The sequence below is a fragment of the Lipotes vexillifer genome, unplaced genomic scaffold (assembly GCF_000442215.2).
Source record: "Lipotes vexillifer unplaced genomic scaffold, Lipotes_vexillifer_v1.1 scaffold238, whole genome shotgun sequence".
Taxonomy (NCBI): Eukaryota; Metazoa; Chordata; class Mammalia; order Artiodactyla; family Lipotidae; genus Lipotes; species Lipotes vexillifer.
The window spans coordinates 1,766,831-1,786,473 of NW_006785665.1; the positions used below are offsets into that span (position 1 = coordinate 1,766,831).

General features: G+C 47.1%; 1 protein-coding gene across 2 annotated transcripts; it reads right to left on the reverse strand.

Moving 5' to 3' along the window:
• Window positions 1-454: 454 nt before the first annotated feature.
• On the reverse strand, window positions 455-19,391 carry SLC25A44 (solute carrier family 25 member 44). Of its 2 annotated transcripts, XM_007457903.1 has the most exons (4): window positions 19,324-19,391; window positions 13,290-13,927; window positions 5,419-5,570; window positions 455-646 (listed from the first exon to the last, which is right to left on the reverse strand). In XM_007457903.1, exons 2-4 carry the CDS (start codon window positions 13,912-13,914, stop codon window positions 455-457), a joined length of 969 nt encoding a protein of 322 aa, XP_007457965.1. In that variant the 5' UTR covers window positions 13,915-13,927; window positions 19,324-19,391. The 2 variants fall into 2 exon arrangements, with proteins under 2 accessions (XP_007457965.1, XP_007457966.1); XM_007457904.1 differs by lacking the exon at window positions 19,324-19,391 and having other exon boundaries at window positions 5,419-5,546; window positions 13,290-13,923.
• Window positions 19,392-19,643: the final 252 nt, after the last annotated feature.

Sequence of the window (19,643 nt, forward strand, 5' to 3'; positions counted from 1 at the left end):
ATAAAAATAAGCAAGCCTAAGAGATGAAGCAGGAAAGGGCTGATGGCAACTGCTTGGAATCTGGGCTGAAAGCCCAAGAGGAAGAACCAGTGGTAGTAAGCAAGTTCTATGTGCAGCTCTTCTCAGGATCTCAGGGACACAGATGGAAGGGGAAGGCAGAGAAGGGTTGGCAGGGGATGGATGGAGTGGGATTGGCAGGGAGAGTGGATTTCCTTAGGGCAGGACAGTACCTGTACTGAATGAGTGAGCCCAGTTTGGCAAGAAAATTAAAAAATAATGAGAGCAGGGGATCCAGGCGTGGAGCCTCTTCAGCAAGAGCAGTTCAAAGTCTCTGTCCCTGACCCAGGGCCGGACTCGGTATATGGTGAGGCACCTGAAGAGGGTGCTACCCTCTCCTCTCTGCCCCTGACCCAGAGTAGTGTGGGAAACAGCAGGCTTCTCTCCCCATCACTGGTTACCAGTGTCTTGAGTCCACCAGCTCAGGTCGGAGGCTGAGTTTCTTGAGGCTCTCGTAGCCCACCACAATGACAATGGTTGAGGGCGTGGCTGAGATGATTCTGGCGGAGAGGCCTTTCATGAGGCCCCAAGGCCCCTCTTCTGCCATCAGCTGTCGGAAGGTCAGGATGATGGAGTTCTTGCCCTCAACCTGGAAAAGTCAACGCATTGGAGGACGACGGTCTGCAGTCAAAGCCCCTCTACCCAATCTCCCTCTGCCTTAGGCTAAAGTGGAAAGAATTAGACTTGGGAGTCAGAGGGCTGGACTCTGCTTCTGCGGGACAGTTCAGCACAGTGACTGAGTACGGGCTCTGGTGCCAGACTGCCTGGTATGAATTCTGCTCCACAATTTACTAACAGCATAATCTCAGGTACTTTACTTAACACTTTGCACCCCAGTTTCCTCAAATATAAAATAGTAATGATAATACCTACCCTGTGTGGTTGTTCTACGAAGTAAACAAAAAAAAATACTTGTAAATGCTGAGAACAGTGCCTGGCAGACAGTAAGTATTCAATAACTGTTAGTTATAATTAATATCATTAGATAAACTACATAGTGATGAGTCTTTGGACCAAGTGCTTCTCTCTGGTCTCAGGGAGGCTGGATTAAATCACCTCTAAGGGCCTCTGCAGCTCTGTTACGGGCCAGGGTTCTTGGCCTTCCCGAAGCAATAGAAATCGACTAGAGGCCAGACAAGAAATTCAGGCAAGGCTTTACTGGGGCCCCTGCTGCACAAGAGGGAAGCAAGAACAAACAAGAGCTTCCTTTGCTTGCTCACTCCCCAAAGGGAGGTAAGCTTGTTTCTTATATGGGGTGAGGGTAGGGGTGTGTCCAGGAGTCCAGCCAGAGGGATGGCTTAGGTATTTTGCCGCCCCTTAGGTGGTGGTGTGTGCAGGAAGCATGCACAGTACCCTGCTTTTGCTCCCGGCACTTCAAAAGTGGCAGTTGGGTTTTTTGGTTCCTTTGTATCTTTTGGGTCCAGAATTTGCCCCAACTGGGCATGCACACAGCTGTTTTTAGTCCCATATAGTTTCTTTGTATTCCATTGCTCAAGGAAAAGTGTGTTCATGTGCAAGCCCTGCAGCACTGCAGCAAAGGGACCCAGGTCCCAGCCTGTCTCAGCTCTCTCTACCAGTGATTTTGATTCTGATCATCTCAATCCCTCCGAAGCCCCATGGCTAGAGTCCTGCCCCTCCAACCCTGTCATCTCCCACACACCCTGTGACCTGTCTTCCCTATCATACTGGAATCTTTTCTCTCTTTTTTCTTAATAGTCTTGCCCTCTTCTTCCCCCCTACCCCCATACCTGCCACCAAATTACACTTTTAGAGATTACCCCCTTCAGACCTTCAGCCAATGCAGGACAGACACACTCCTTGTTATACTTCCCTCTATTCACAAGGTGGTCCCATCTCTGACTAAGAACGTCTCCCCACTCCTCTCTGCCTCCTTTAGCGCCCTCCTCCACATTCCCCCTTTCCCTTCTTCCTCTGACCACCTGTGCTCCCCTAATCCTCCACTTATCCACAGCCACATCAAGGGCTTTTTAGCTATGGCTCTGGTCCTCATATGTGCTGTCTCTTCCAGCCTGGGAACTCCTCAAAGTAAGGACCTGTCCTTTTCCTTGAATCTCCTCATGGAACACCCAGAACAAGGCTCAGGAGAGAATAAGGATGGAACCTATACACTTTATTATTTGCAAACCAATCAGATGCCACTCATTTTCAAACGTGTGGGTTGTGGAGGGGGCGCATACTTTCCTAGGGACCAATACACAGCTGACCCTCGAACAACAAGGGTTTGAGCTGCATGGGTCCACTTATATGCAGTATGTTTTTTTTCAGTAGTAACAAGTAACACTACAGTACTAATAAAAATTTTAAAAATAAATAAAATAAATATAATAACCAGGAAGACTTTACCATTGCTATTTAACCTTTATGGATTGCATATCTCTCTAAACATGTCAAGATATATTCCTGTTTATCTAAAGTACACACTTGGTTAATTTAAGAATTCCATGCTTATGCTAACATTAAATTTAAAAAGATTATTTTACTTCTCTGGAAATAAATCAAAATTGTACATAGGGGGCTTCCCTGGTGGCGCAGTGGTTGAGAGTCCGCCTGCTGATGCAGGGGACACGGGTTCGTGCCCTGGTCAGGGAAGATCCCACACGCCACAGAGCAGCTAAGCCCGTGAACCATGGCCGCTGAGCCTGCGCGTCCGGAGCCTGTGCTCCGCAATGGGAGAGGCCACAACAGTGAGAGGCCCGAGTACTGCAAAAAAAAAAAAAAAAAAAAAACTGTACATAGGTAGCAGAGTTACTACATAAAAAATTGAATTTAAAATTGAACTGCCTGCTTATATTACCCAAAATGTGTTTAAATATCTTTGACTATAATCTATACCAAAATGATTTAAGTAAAAATTCATTTTTATTTATACTTAAAAAAACCCAAAACACTACAGTACTATGCGATCTGTGGATGGCGAACCACAGATTCAGAGGGCTAAGTTATACTCAAATTTTCAACTATGCGGAGTGTCAGTGCTCCTAAACTCCATGTTGTTCAAGAGTCAACTGTACCTAGATTTACCAGCCACCTCCATCCCAACATCCTGGTATCAGGGAAGCTGACTTCACCTCCACCTGCTAAGGTTATTTTCCTTCCCTCTCCTTCTCACTGTAACTCAATGACCACACTCTCCTGGACAGCTGTCCTGTTAAGTTACCCAAATCAGATATTAAAATTCCCCCATTCTCTCCACCTAAAGCTTTTAAAAAAATATTTATTTATTTATTTTATGATTATTTATTTATTTTCTTTTATTATTATTTATTTTTAAATTTTATTATTATTTATTTTTTTATTTTGGCTGCACTGGGTCTTAGTTGCGGCATGTGGGCTTCTTAGTTGTGGCATGTGGGCTTCTTAGTTGCAGCATGCATGTGGGATCTAATTCCCTGACCAAGGATCAAACCCAGGCCCCTTGCATTGGAAACGTGGAGTCCTACCCACTGGACCACCAGGGAAGTCCCTCCACCTAAAGCTTTATATAGCAAAACCTACCATGTGTATATTATACATCATCATTCAGATTCTATCTCCTTGGACTCGGGGCTGTGAAATTGTTATTAAGCTGATTAAAGACAGGGACTATAATTTCTGGACAACACCACCCAGGGCTTTGTCTGTGTTTGTGCTGAGTCCACACAGAACAATCTGTGAAACCTGTTCAAGGACAGTCATTTTCACTGTAGAGAGCACATAGCCAAGTGGAGAAGCTAGATAGACTTAAGAAATTAACTAAAATCATATTTCTAATAACCACAAAGCTAGAAGGTAAGGAAAAGGTGGTTGATAGGCTATGCTATTATGAAGAAAGCCTAGAAGAAAGCAGTAAGAATTTCTAGAGGCATGGGCAAGGCAAGGAGTAGAGGCATGCAAGGTAGCAGACAGGATGACAGAAACATTCTAGGTGATTCAAAGTGCTCAGCTGGTTTCTGTAGATGGTAAGCATAACCACAAGGAAGAGGCTTGGATGACCAGGAGAAGGTTGGCTAGACTAGAGGGCCATGACACAAAGAGGTCAGGAAATACTGGAGGGCCTGAAGATCACACTTCTAATGGTTTATCTGGGAAGAGGGTAGGGGAGAAGCCTGGTCTTACCTGTACTCGGGTTCGGATGACATCCATGGGATTGGTGAGGATGGAAGCAGTGGCTGCAGCCAGAGGCCCCGAGATGGCTTGAAAGACGATGTGAGGGCACTCCTTAGGGCAGAGGGATGAGAGCTGCTCTGGAATCAAGGGAAAGATAATGCCTCAAGACATGAGGTTCCACTCCACGCGCCCCCAAACCTTTTCTACCAGTTGGCCCAATGATGACAAACTCTCCATCCTTAGCCACCTTAGACCCTATAACTCCCATCTTTGCTTCCATCTAAACCAACAACACAAAAATTTTTTTTAATAAATTTATTTATTTAGTTTTGGCTGCATTGGGTCTTTGTTGCTGCACGCAGGCTTTCTCTAGTTGTGGCGAGTGGGGGCTACTCTTCGTTGCAGTGTGCGGGCTTATCATTGAGGTGGCTTCTCGTGGCGGAGCACGGGCTCTAGGCATGCAGGCTTCAGTAATTGTGGCACGTGGGCTCAGTAGTTGTGGCTCACGGGCTCTAGAACGCAGGCTCAGTAGTTGTGGTGCACGGGCTTAGTTGCTCCGCAGCATGTGGGATCTTCCCGGACCAGGGAAGCCCTGAACCAACAAAAATTTTGAAATCTCAGGCCCCTTCCAGAAGTCATTTTGCATAGGACAAAATTCCTCTGGAGAAGGGGATTTCAAAACCTATTTGCTTGCTGACTCCTTTCAGAAATCACTCCTGATGTAAAACTCTTATGCTTGTGCTCTACTTTTCACAACTCACTGGCTAGAAAAGCACACACCACATATTTTCTTATACGTGCACTGGATTACTGGTAAGATACATTAAAAATTGGTAACACTAATTGTCTTTAAGGAAGGAAGCTGGGTGACTGTGGTAGGTGAGGAGTGTTTTCACTGCATACCCTTTCTTACCTTTTGAATTTTGAACCATATGAATGTTTTAAAAATACAAACAATTACAATTAAAAGAGAAAATCATATCCTACAGTGAAAACTTTTCTTCAGCCTATATCAAGAAAGGAAAATTGGACTTCCCTGGTGGCGCAGTGGTTAAGAATCCGCCTGCCAATACAAGGGACATGGGTTTCTGTAGATGGTAAGCATAACCACAAGGAAGAGGCTTGGATGACCAGGAGAAGGTTGGCTAGACTAGAGGGCCATGACACAAAGAGGTCAGGAAATACTGGAGGGCCTGAAGATCACACTTCTAATGGTTTATCTGGGAAGAGGGTAGGGGAGAAGCCTGGTCTTACCTGTACTCGGGTTCGGATGACATCCATGGGATTGGTGAGGATGGAAGCAGTGGCTGCAGCCAGAGGCCCCGAGATGGCTTGAAAGACGATGTGAGGGCACTCCTTAGGGCAGAGGGATGAGAGCTGCTCTGGAATCAAGGGAAAGATAATGCCTCAAGACATGAGGTTCCACTCCACGCGCCCCCAAACCTTTTCTACCAGTTGGCCCAATGATGACAAACTCTCCATCCTTAGCCACCTTAGACCCTATAACTCCCATCTTTGCTTCCATCTAAACCAACAACACAAAAATTTTTTTTAATAAATTTATTTATTTAGTTTTGGCTGCATTGGGTCTTTGTTGCTGCACGCAGGCTTTCTCTAGTTGTGGCGAGTGGGGGCTACTCTTCGTTGCAGTGTGCGGGCTTATCATTGAGGTGGCTTCTCGTGGCGGAGCACGGGCTCTAGGCATGCAGGCTTCAGTAATTGTGGCACGTGGGCTCAGTAGTTGTGGCTCACGGGCTCTAGAACGCAGGCTCAGTAGTTGTGGTGCACGGGCTTAGTTGCTCCGCAGCATGTGGGATCTTCCCGGACCAGGGAAGCCCTGAACCAACAAAAATTTTGAAATCTCAGGCCCCTTCCAGAAGTCATTTTGCATAGGACAAAATTCCTCTGGAGAAGGGGATTTCAAAACCTATTTGCTTGCTGACTCCTTTCAGAAATCACTCCTGATGTAAAACTCTTATGCTTGTGCTCTACTTTTCACAACTCACTGGCTAGAAAAGCACACACCACATATTTTCTTATACGTGCACTGGATTACTGGTAAGATACATTAAAAATTGGTAACACTAATTGTCTTTAAGGAAGGAAGCTGGGTGACTGTGGTAGGTGAGGAGTGTTTTCACTGCATACCCTTTCTTACCTTTTGAATTTTGAACCATATGAATGTTTTAAAAATACAAACAATTACAATTAAAAGAGAAAATCATATCCTACAGTGAAAACTTTTCTTCAGCCTATATCAAGAAAGGAAAATTGGACTTCCCTGGTGGCGCAGTGGTTAAGAATCCGCCTGCCAATACAAGGGACATGGGTTCGAGCCCTGGACAGGGAAGATCCCACATGCAGTGGAGCAAATAAGCCCGTGCGCCACAACTACTGAGCCTGAGCTCTAGAGTCCGCAAACCACAACTACTGAGACTGCGTGCCACAACTGCTGAAGCCCACGTGCCTAAAGCCTGTGCTCCGCAACAAGGGAAGCCACCGCAATGAGAAGCCGGCGCACCACAAGGAAGAGTAGCCCCCGCTCACCCCAACTAGAGAATGCCCGCGCACAGCAACAAAGACCCAACACAGCCGAAAATAAATTAATTAATTAATTTTTAAAAAAAGAAAGGAAAATTCATTTTTCAAAATGCTGATGAAGAAGATGGAATAATACCCAGGTTCACCCAATCCCAATGTCACTAGAAAGTTCACGTGCAACTGAATTATTTTGCTTTTCCCTCTCTGGAGGTGAGAGACAAGAGTTCGTTCATTCATTCAACAAAGATTTATTGAGCGATTACCATGAGCCAGTCACTTTGGGTTCTAAAGATACAACAGTGAATAAAAGAGCCTCAAATCCCTGCCCTTATGAAACTTATATTCTAGTGGGGGAAAACAGACAATAAATAAATAAAAAGCAAAATATACAACTATGTCAGACATGTTGTGTGCTAATTATAGAAAAAAATAGATCACGAAAAGGAGATAAGGAATGCCAAGGGCAGAAAGGGTAGAAGGTGAAGTCTAAGCAAAGCCCTAAAGGATAGTATAAGCCTTATAGATCTGTGGTGAGAACTTTCCAAGCAGAGGTAACATCCTATGCAAAGGCCCTGAGGCATGAGCATGCCTGAGGTCTTTGGCACCAAGGCCAGTATGCCTGCAGCCGAATGAATGAGGGAAAGAACAGTAGATGAAGTCTGAGGTAGGGCCCTGAAGCCATTGCATGGACTTTGGCTTTTACTCTGAGTGAGACCGGATGTAAAATAGATTTATCATCTCCAAGGTTCCCTCTCAGTTTTCTCTGTACAATTCAATCACCATAATACCTTTAAGAATTTCTTCTTGCGCGGAGGAACAATATAGGGGTAGGGGATTAAGAGGTACAAACAAGGGCTTCCCTGGTGGCGCAGTGGTTGAGAGTTCGACTGCCGATGTAGGGGACATGGGTTCGTGCCCTGGTCCAGGAAGATCCCACACGCCGCGGAGCGGCTAGACCCGTGAGCCATGGCTGCTAAGCCTGCGCGTCCGGAGCCTGTGCTCCGCAACGGGAGAGGCCACAACAGTAAGAGGCCCGCGTACCCCCCCAAAAAATAAAAGAGGTACAAACAAGCTACAAGGATATATTATACAACACAGGGAATACAGCAAATATTTTGTAATAACTATAAATGGAGTATAACGTTCAAAAATTGTGAATCACTATATTGTACACCTGTAATTTATAAACTATTATAGATCAACTATACTTCCGATTTAAAAAATATATAGGGCTTCCCTGGTGGCGCAGTGGTTGAGAGTCCGCCTGCCGATGCAGGGGACGCGGGTTTGTGCCCCAGTCCGGGAAGATCCCACATGCTGTGGAGCGGCTGGGCCCGTGAACCATGGCCGCTGGGCCTGCGCGTCCGGAGCCTGTGCTCCACAGCGGGAGAGGCCACAACAGTGAGAGGCCCGCGTACCGCAAAAATAAATAAATAAATAAATAAATAATATATATAAGTATTTTTTTCTTATGCTCCTAGTTTTGGTAATTTACGTCCAGGCAACTAAAGAGTAGGAAACAAGTAGGAGGGTGGAGGTTGGCAGGACAGAAGCGAGGGCTTCCAAGTCCGAAGGCATGACAGAATTCCTTAAGCCTTACCAGAACCACCTCTCCCCTGGATTTCTAATCACTTTCTTCCCCAGGGTCAGCATACAGAAAGAAACAAAGTGAACTGGTGGCTCTGCCTCAAGGGTGTCTTGTTGCTCCTGAGAAGAAAACATTTCACAACCACTGGAAGGCAGCATCTGGAAAACAAGGTGCTACAAAAGAAAACAGGGCTTCCCTGGTGGAGTGGTTAAAAATCCACCTACCAGTGCAGGGGACATGGGTTCAAGCCCTGGTCTGTGAAGATCCCACACTCCACGGAGCAACTAAGCCTGTGAGCCACAATTACTAAGCCTGCGCTCTAGAGCCCATGCGCCACAACTACTGAGCCCACATGCCACAGCTACTGAAGCCCACGCGCCTAGAGCCTGTGCTCCACAACCAGAGAAGCCAATGCAATGAGAAGCCCGCACACCACAAGAGTAGCCCCCACTCGCCGCAACCAGAGAAAAGCCTGCACGCAGCAATGAAGACCCAACACAGCCAAAATAAAATAAATAAATAAAATTTAAAAATAAATCAATTAAAAAAAGAAAACAGGAAGAACCCTCTTTCCAACTGGGTAAAGAAGTCTTCTTGGGACTTCCCTGGTGGCACAGTGGTTAAGAATCCGCCTGCCAATGCAGGGGACAGGGGTTCGAACCCTGGTCTGGGAAGATCCCACATGTCACAGAGCAAAGAAGCCCGTGTGCCACAGCTACTGAGCCTGTGCTCTAGTGCCTGTGAGCCACAACTACTGAAGCCTGTGTGCCACAACTACTGAAGCCTGTGCACCCAGAGCCCATGCTCCACAACATGATAAGCCACAGCAATGACAAGCCCGCGCACCGCAACAAAGAGTAGCCCCCACTCACCACAACTAGAGAAAGCCCGCATGTAGCAACAAAGACCCAACGCAGCCAAAAATTTACTAATTAATTAATTAGTTATTTTTTAAAAAAAGAAGTCTTCTTTGCAAAGATGGCATGTACGCTGAGGCTTGAAGCCTGAGAAGGACCCAGACACACAAACAACAGGAGAAAGGGTATTCCAGGCAGAAAGAACAGTATCTGCAAAGGCCTTGAAGTGAGAACAGAGCTTGGTGTGTCTCAGGAACTGAGAAGGGCAGTGAGAATGGACCAGAGTGAGTAAGGGGAGAGGAGCACAAGATGGGGCTGGAGAAGCAGACAGGGACCAGATCACATAGACCTGTATTGACCATGAGAAGCATTAGATTTTATTGTAAATACCCATAAGGCAGCATTGGTAGATTTTAAGCAAAATGGAGTGAAAAAAACCAGTCTACTCTCTCAACAAATATTTACTGAGCACTTACAATTCACCAGGCCCTGAGACACACAGTGTCACAGAGTGTGGTACACAGTGGATATTCAGTAAATGTTAGTTTCCACCCCCTTCCAAGAAACTTTCCAGTCAATTATATCAAAATAAAGCTGGGGGAAAAAAAGCATTAAGAAAAAAGAAGAACCTGTGCAAATAATAGAAGAGATAGGCACATACAAATAACATCAAGGCAAATGTTCTAACTGCCTTAAGAAAGACTGAAGCAATGTCATGGGAGTTGGAAGGAGGGAAAGATCATTTCTGAGTTGAGAGATACATGGAGAGGATGGGAGAGGAGGCAATGAGTCATGATTTCACCAGGGTAAGTGGACCTGGAAGGCATCTAGCAGAGGGACACGAATACAGCAGAGGTGGGAGAGATGATGCACGGTGGAGGGAAGGTGTGTGAACTGGCCTGGCTGCAGCATAGACTATACATAAGGAAACAGCAGGATGTTTCACCGAAAAGGGAAGGTGAAGCCAGGCTGAAGAGTTTGGATTTTACTGAGTAAGCAGTGGGAGCCACTGAACATCACAACCAGAGTTTAAAGTTAATCCCTTAGGGGGACTTCTCTGGTGGCGCAGTGGTTGAGAATACACCTGCCAATGTAGGGGACACGGGTTCAAGCCCTGGTCCGGTAAGATCCCACATGCCGTGGAGCAACTTAAGCCCGTGCGCCACAACTACTAAGCCTGTGTTCTAGAGCCCACGAGCCACAACTACTGAAGCCCTCGAGCCTAGAGCCCGTGCCCTGAAACAAGAGAAGCCACTGCAATGAAAAGCCCGCACACCGCAATGAAGAATAGCCCCCGCTCACCACAACAAGAGAAAGCCCACGCGGAGTAACGAAGACCCAAAGCAGCCAAAAATAAATATATAAATAAAACTCTAAAAATAAATAAATAAAGTTAATCCATTAGGGACTTGTGTGTAGACAGGAAGGAAGAGACTTGGAACAGCTAGAAGGCTGATGCAATAGTCCAAGAGGGTAGGAACAGAGCATGGTTTCCAGGAAAGGCAGTGGGAATGGAAAGAAAGTTGGACAAGACATTCCAGGGTCACCAGGACTAGATGTGGGGACAAGGACAAGGGGCCACGCACTATGCCCAAAGCCTCAGTTTCAGTGATTTGGAGAATAACATGGCCACTGACACATGAAAGTAGTCAGAAGAGAAAGCCAGCTTGGGATGAAAAATGGTTAATTGAAAAAAATTTCAGATGTAAGTGCATGCCTCCAGGTCAAAAGGTCCAACAGCCAGGATGCCTGTCCAGAGCTCTGGACAGGTAAGTTTGGGAACAGAAATAGAAATGTTGGACATATTAGAAAAGGACAACTCTAATTGTAAATGAAACCAAATGAGGAGAGAGGGGTAAGGACAGACTCCAGAGAAAATGCTCACATTTCCTAGGAAGGTTCTCTAACATTAAGATTGCCAGCATCCATTCCCAAAGAATATGATACAAAGGGTCAAGGTGGAGTCCATGTATCTGAATTTTACCAAATACTCCAGATGAAAGACTGTGTTAAACAGAAGAAGAGACAGAGCTACCAAAAAAAAAAAAGTACAATTAGAAAAATAGGAGAGGGACTTCCCTGGTGGTCCAGTGGTAAAGAATCCGCCTTACAATGCAGGGGACACAGGTTCAATCCCTGGTCAGGGAACTAAGATCCCACATGCCACGGGGCAACTAAGCCCATGCCACAACTACTGAGCTCACGTGCCTCAGCTAGAGCCTGCGTGCCGCATACTACAGAGCCCATGTGCCCTGGAGCCTGTGCACCACAGCTAGAGAAGAGAAAACCCACATGCCACACCTAGAGAAGCCTGAGTGCCACAATGAAAAGCCCACGCGCCGCAAGGAAAAGATCCTGCGTGCTGCAACTAAGACCCAATGCAGCCAAAAATAATAATAAAATAAATAATAAATAAATCTTTAAAAAAAAGAAAAGAACCAGAAAAGTACAGTGCCATAGAAACAAGGTGATTATAGGTTAGGAAGTCATTACAAAATTTGGTCAGAAAAGTTCCAGGTGGGATGGGACAAAATGTCTACTGCCAGTGCAGCAGGGATTTGGGAGGCTACAAGCACATACTGCCCTAACTGGAGTTTGGTAGTTACCCAAAGCTACGGATATCGCAGGATAGCAGGCACACACAGGTCCTGCTCTTGACAATGTGCTTTGCCCTTTCAGAAGGAAATCTGGCAGTATGTTTATTGAGGCCCTCAAAAATGTTATCTTTTGACCCAGAAATCCCATTTCTGGGAAATACTTAACAAGTAATGCCTTGTGAACAAAACTACATTACAGGAGTAGAGAGGTTCAAGATTGTATCACACCTTGAACTTAATTTAAATATTTATTTATTTATTTTGGCTGCACTGGGTCTTAGTTGTGGCATGAGGGATCTTTGTTGCGGTGTGCAGGATCTTTAGTTGCGGCATGTGGACTCTTAGTTGTGGCATGCATGCGGGATCTAGTTCCCCAACCAGGGATGGAATCCAGGCCCTCTAGCATTGGGAGTGCAGAGTCTTACCCACTGAACCACCAGGGAAGTCCCTTGAACTTAATTTAAAAATAGTAAGTAGGGGCTTCCCTGGTGGCGCAGTGGTTAAGAATCCGCCTGCCAATGCAGGGGACATGGGTTTGAGCCCTGGTCCGGGAAGATCCCACATGCTGTGAAGCAACTAAGCCTGTGCACCACAACTACTGAAGCCTGCACACCTAGAGCCTGTGCTCCGCAACAAGAGAAGCCACTGCAATGAGAAGCCCTCACACCACAATGAAGAGTAGCCCCTGCTCACGGCAACTAGAGAAAGCCTGCACACAGCAAGGGAAGACCCAATGCAGACAATAAACAAATAAAATAAATCTATTAAAAAAAAAAGAAGGGGCATCCCTGGTGGCGCAGTGGTTAAGAATCCGCCTGCCAATGCAGGGGACAGGGCTTCAAGCCTTGGTCTGGGAAGATCCCACATGCCACAGAGCAACTAAGCCCATGCACCGCAACTACTGAGCCTGCGCTCTAGAGCCCGTGAGCTACAACTACTGAGCCCACGTGCCACAACTACTGAAGCCCGCGCACCTAGAGCCTGTGCTCTGCAATAAGAGAAGCCACTGCAATGAAAAGCCCACACACCGCAGTAAAGACTAGCTCCCGCTCGCCACAACTAGAGAAAGCCCGTGTGCAGCAACGAAGACCAAACGCAGCCAAAAATAAATAAATAAATAAAATAATTTTTTTTAAAAAAGAAAAAAATGTAAAAAAAAAGAAAATAGTAAGGAAAGGCATCAAACTCAAAAGCTCACTATTACCCATTGCTTTCATCTTTAAATCCTATGGATTTTGTCCCTCCCCACCTTATGATTCTCTGCCAATATTCCACTAAACTTAGTTGATCCTGATTCATCGAGAACATACTCTTATGTCCTACAGTCATATACTTTACTTGTCTGATTCCCTCCACTATAATATTAGCTCCTTGAAGGGAAGAACCATGTCTTACTCATCTCTGAATCCTCCTGGATTCAAATGTTTGCTGTATGAATGGTCTAGTCTCCCATTAAATCACTCATTCTAACATGCACAGAGCAACAGCATCTCTGTCCATTAGTAACCATCCTCCACCCCCACCCTCCTGGTCCCTGCTTACCTGCATAGAAGTGGTAGAAGGGCCACCAGACAGCACTGTTTGGGATGTAAGTAAGCAGCGAAGCCACGTAGCCCCGGTAGAAGCCACGAAGTCCATCAGCCCGCAGGATCTGCCTGATGATGTCCTTGGTTTGGCCAAAGGCAACTATCCCTTGTCCCTCTGGATTCCCTCGCACTTGGAAGCGGCCCATTTTCTCACCCTTGCGCTGCATCATCAGGTGCTGGGAGACCACATCAATGGGCACCGTGATGCTCTGAGCCACGAGAGAGGCCGAGCCACCGGCCACCAGTGATTTGACTGTGTTGCTCTGGCTGTAGTCAGCTACAAACTTCCGGGTGAGCTCATAAGTGGTAACATAGCACTGGCCAGATATGAGAGTGAAGGTGTTGACCAGGAATCCCCGGTAGAGGCCAGTCACACCATCTGCCCGTAGGATCTTGATGAAGGCATCAAAGGTCCCATGGTAGAGGCTCTTGCCTTTCTGAACCTGCAGGTGAGTGCGGATGAGGGTGAATGGGTAGACGCTGACACGGATCATCATGGTCATTGCCACACCAAACACGTAGAACTTCTTCTTGTCCAGGTGTTCCCACTCGATGATCTGGATGTTACGTTTGTCCTCCATCGTGCCTGGAGACCTGGGGATTTGAGGAGGGTGGAGGGAATGTGAAGGAGATCAGAATTTGCACTTTCCCCTCCTGGATGGGCTCTGAAACCCCATTCTCAGGCTTCAGCTCCTGGGGTACTCACTTCTCCAAAGTTCAGACTTCACCCAGTCTGGCTCTGCCAACCCCTGCCTGATTCTTCCTTCATGGATCGGGATAGTGCCCTCTTCTCTCTCTTTTACCAGTCTGTCCCAATTCAGGACCCCTCTTCTGAAAATTGTTTCTCACCTCAGTGACTCCCATGGGCCCACTCCCACCTCAGCTCCCTACCCCCAGCTTATCAGGTCATCTATTCTGGTCTTTCTGCCTCTGCCCAGGCCCTGGTGTCATGGCCCATTCTCCTTTTCCTTCTCTAGCTCACCCAGACAGTTCAGGATGCTGTGGGCCAACCAACCACCTGGCCTTTAAGTGCGCTAATGAGATGTCACTAAGTGACATTCTGGAGGTTCCTAGAGGCTAAAGGGAAGTGCTCCATTTCTGACACTCCTGAGCCTACTGAGGAGACATGGCCTTTGGCCTTGGGCCTTTGAGCCTCAGCAGGGTGCCTCTTTTACCACCGTTTACCAGCTGACTCACCTCACTTTATTTCTGGTTTCCCGTGCTGGCCCCTCTGAGCTCCTCCTGACCCACATTCACTACACTTACACTTTCTCCAGTCTGCATTAGAAGAAAGTGCGATGAAGAAGGCAAGTGGGGCTTTCACTCCACAGGCAACCCCCCCCCCACCTCCCTTCCTTCTAATGAAAGGAGTTAGAAATTTAGGAACAAGCCAAAGGTCAGAGTCCTCTTTGGCTATTAGATAACTCACTCTAGAGAAAGAAGAGAACCACCTGAGAGCTAAGCAGTTTCCTTGAAGAGTCTTAACTACAGGGTAGAGAACATGCTTGGCCTCTTTCATCCCCAAGCATATAAATAATAACCTCAGCCCCTAGGTAATGAAGGGAGATTCAAGTGACAGAAAAGATATAGAGACTCTGCCTTTGAGAAACTCAGTCTCTTCAAGGGGACACAGTATCCCTCTGGGGAACGGATATAAGACACAGAGATAAAGAAACCAGGGCAAATTAATGTACATGTGGCCCTCATGTTAAGTGTATCCACTGACTAAAGTTTCAAACAAAACTAATAAGGTTACAACTATAATAACTGTATAAAATCAGGAGCTTTCAACTTAAGAAATGTCAAATGAGGGGCTTCCCTGGTGTCGCAGTGGTTAAGAATCTGCCTGCCAATGCAGGGGATATGGGTTCGAGCCCTGGTCCAGCAGGATCCCACATGCCACAGAGCAGCTAAGCCTGTGTGCCACAACTACCAAGCCTGTGCACCACAACTACTGAGCCCGCATGCCGCAACTACTGAAGCCCGTGTGCCTAGAGCCTGTGCTCCACAACAAGAGAAGCCACCACAATGAGAAGGCCGCACACCGCAATGAAGTGTAGCCCCCGTTCACCGCAACTAGAGAAGGCCTGCATGCAGCAACGAAGACCCAACATAGCCAAAAATAAATTAATTAAATTAAATTAATTTTAAAAAAGAAAGAAAGAAAGAAAGAATCCGCCTGCCAATGCAAGGGACCTGGGTTCAAGCCCTGGTCCAGGAAGATCCCACATGCCGCGGAGCAACTAAGCCCGTGCGTCACAACTACTGAGCCTGTGCTCTAGAGCCCACAAGCCACAACTACTGAAGCCTGTGTGCCACAACTACTGAAGCCCATGTGCCACAACTACTGAAGCCCATGTGCCTAGAGCCTGTGCTCCGCAACAAGAGAAGCCACCACAATGAGAAGCCCGCGCACCACAACAAAGAGTAGCCCCCACTCTCAGCAACTAGAGAAAACCAGCGTGCATCAGTGAAGACCCAATGCAGCCAAAACTTAAATAAATGAATAATTAAAAAAAAAAAAGAAATGTCAAATGAGAGGACATCATATATTGGACATACACATAGTGACAATGTAATGTGCTCCTGTGTAGGATACTGGACATTTCCAGCCAGAAGGGGAAAGTGAGAAGTTAAAGTCCAGGAAACAGGAAATCGGGGGCTCCCTAAGCTCTGAGAGAAATCCTGAAGGGATGGGAAAGGAGGTGGCCACATCAAAAGGACAACTCTAGAGAGGTGAAATGTTCTACACAGGCAGTCCCAGCACCAAAGCCTTGACAAATCTCATGTCAAGTGTATAACCAGAGTTCATCCTCAACCACCTTCCCCAGCCAAAGGTCCCAACCAGCCTAAGTAGCTTCTTGGTTTACCATATAAGTCAGTGGGTAAGCAAGGTTAGCTTTTTGGAATTTCCTGAGCTGGACTGCATCACTTTCATTAAAGTATAAGATACCTGCAGTGCAAACTGAGTACATGTGAGCTGAGGGAAAACCTCAGCTTCAAGGTGAGGCATGGGTGAGGCACATGTAACCAAGACAGGCTTCCTGAAGGAGGACAAAGCAGCTTGAATGGAGGAATACATGTGGACAGTGAAAGGGAGAAAACAATGGCTTGAAACAACTGGGTTGACCAGAACAGAGAATCTAGGCCATGGGAAATGAGCTAGAGATGGGGTTCTAGGAGGAGAACCCCTGGAACACTGATGTGCCACTTGCTGTGGGCAAAAGTGGCCCTTCCTCCAGCCTCAGCCCAGGACACCCATCAAGTCCAGTGTGGCAATCTTCTCCTTTAAGGCCCTTCAGGAGAAGGGGATCACTGTATCACTGACAAACAGGGTGTTTGGCATCCAGGGTCCCAAGGTTATGTGTCCATTTCCACCGAGAGAGGAGGAGAAGAGAGAGAGAGACACTAGGATTTACTGAACACCTATTACCTCAAGTAATCCTTACAACTTAACCTCTACACAGTTAAGACCCTTCTGCTAAATGAGGAAATTGAGGTACAACAAATAAGTTAAAAGGAACAAGCCCAAGGTCACACAGCTGGTTAGCGGAGGCAGGATATGAGCCAAGTTTGCTCCTCTACTCCATCATGCCCTCTACTCCATGGGAGTTGAGGAGTTCCAGCACAAATCACTCTGTTCAGTATAAAGCCAGGTCATTCCCACCCTTGGGAGGCAGAATTAATGCCCTCATGACTGTCAGTCACCCAAGGGTTAAGCATAAGCTCCTGGCAGCAGATGCCCAGGGATTTCTCTCTGCTTTGTTCCACTGAAACCAAGAGCTGCCTCTGCTTTCCCAGCGTGCTTGTGGAGTGACTGAGCTGAGTGGCTGGGCAGGCCTGTTGTCATCACAGGACAAATACGGCAGGGCTCAAGCAAGGACTCCTGCCCAGCTCATGGATACTGTGTGCTGAGCAGGGCAGAGAGCCAGAGCCACGAAGGACTCTGTTCTAGGACCTGGTTTTGTGGGCACTGTCTCAACTTATCAAACTGAATGACAGAGTGCCAACAACTCCTGATGAGAAATCCTACAGCAGCACCCAGCGCCCCATTTCCCCACTTTCCTCCATCTCTCATATGTGCCCGTCTATTTTAAATTCCCAGAAAGAAGGGAGGATCTTCACGGCCAAAGCAGGTAATTTCTACCATTACCATGGTGACAGAAGAAGCCACTAAGGGTCATGCCACAGAGGGCTGAGCCTCTACAGTTGAAGAGGAAGGCACTGCACCCACCCCCTCTATCCCTTTGAAAGGTGGCTGCTCCTAAAAGTTGGGATCTCAACCTGCTCCTCGTTATTTAACCTCCAAACTTCCCGCTGAAATATCAAAACCAGTTCCTTGTGTTTCACCCTCTGGAAAATCCTCCATGCAGATACCTGTATGCTCACTTCCTTCAGCCTTCCTTTCTTCCAATTCAATCAGCCCAGCTTCTTTATGGCTCTTTCCCAGATCCTTATTTGTGTGCATGGCTCCAATTCCGAATTTCCCCCCATCTTTTAACACAGCTTAGACACAAACGTTAAAGTGCTTCATATGGAGACCCAACAGATGACCCAGGATGTCCTGAAATCATCAAATGAGATGTCAGAGGCAGAACTCCCACTGCTGAGCCCATCAGAGGAAAGGGACAAACTGGCCCAAGTAGGTACACCTCCTTCTCCACTTCCCCTCTACCTGTACCAGAAAAACCACACCAGACTGTTCACTAGGTTCTGAGATAAGATTCTGGTTCAGGACAAGGCAGTGTCACCTGAAATGTAAGGTCATTCGATGAAAAGAACACAAGTAGTCAGGAGATCCATGTCTGAGTTCCACTTTCATTACCTACTAGTAGGATTGGAACTAAGTCACTTCTTTGAAATTCAGTTTCCTCATCTGTGAAATGGGGCTAGTAAAGCCTGCCATAGCTATGTCACTGTGGTGCAACTCACATGAGCTAACGTGTGAAAGCACTTTGTTAACAGCAAAGCACTTCTATCATTGCAGAAAGCTCTACTGGACAGTGCTGCTCTAAATCTTTGCTACTCAGAGTTGTGCACAGACCAGCAGCATGGGCATAATCTGGGAGCTTGTTAGAAATACAGAATTTCAGGATGCTCCATAGGCCTGCTGAATAAGAACCAACATGTTCACAAGATCTCTGGGTGGTTAATACATACATCAGAGTTTGGAAAGTATTACCTTAAATATTAAGGATTTTCAGTATTATAACAATGATAACAACTACTCTAGGAGTCCAGGACCATTATGACTAGGTTAGGAGCTCTCTGACTCCATCCTGACTTGTCACCAGGACTGGGCTCAGTGATGACTTCTAGACTTATTCAAATCTTTTCAGTCAACACCCCCCCCCACGCCCAAGTCAAATAGCCACCTACAACTCCTGACAAGACATCCGTGGGGTTTGGTCCCCACTTCTGTGCTGGAAACATCTTTCCTTCCTCCTTCTGTTCCTCTGTAGTTCTTACTGCAACTGCATCAAGGCTTTGCATCCTGGGAGCTATCTACCACATGAATGTGAATATATTTACATGCTTGCCCACCTGTCCGAATGAACATGCATTTCCTTAGAGAAGTTCCCTGGCATGCCTCCAACCTCTCCCTTCAAGACATCCTCCCCTCTGGGGCATGAAGCGATTTCCACCCAGCCTTCCTTCGGTCTTCCATGGGTGTCCACGTGATCCCTCATGACAGACACCACATGACAGTCCTCTTCACCTACTCCACATGACACCCCCTTTAAGCTGCTTCTGTCCTGGCCCCCGAGGTGCCGCCTCGCCATGCCTCTCGCCATGCTTCTTTCGCTGTCAGCGAAACTCATGCTCCTCCGACAGGAAAAGACCCGTTGGAGTCGCCCCTCATTCCCCAAACTGCGTGGCGGGCTCCCACTGAATTGCAGCCGGGCACTGCAGGCACCCGCTGCCTCTCTGACAGGTCCAGGTCCTCGGAGACCTTAGTCCTCAGGCACCCCAAGCCGGTGGTTTCTTACCTTCTCACATCAGGGCGGTTCCGCCCCGTCTGAGGTGAACTCCAAGCGCGGACCTCTAGGCCGCAGCTCCCACTCTATCCTCTGTTTCTGGCAACTGATGGCCTCCGGTCGCATCTTCCTCCATCTCGACCGGGCTCCCGGTACTGACGGAACCGGAAATTGGGACTTTGTCACTCCCGCCCCCTGCGGGGGGCGGGGATGAAGGGTGTGCAACTCCACCAATAGCGTTCTGAGTCTTTAGCCTCTCGCCCCGCCCCCGCAGCAAGGGCGGAAGGTCCTGGGAACCATCTTGAATTCGGGCAGAGGCCACGCCTTCATTC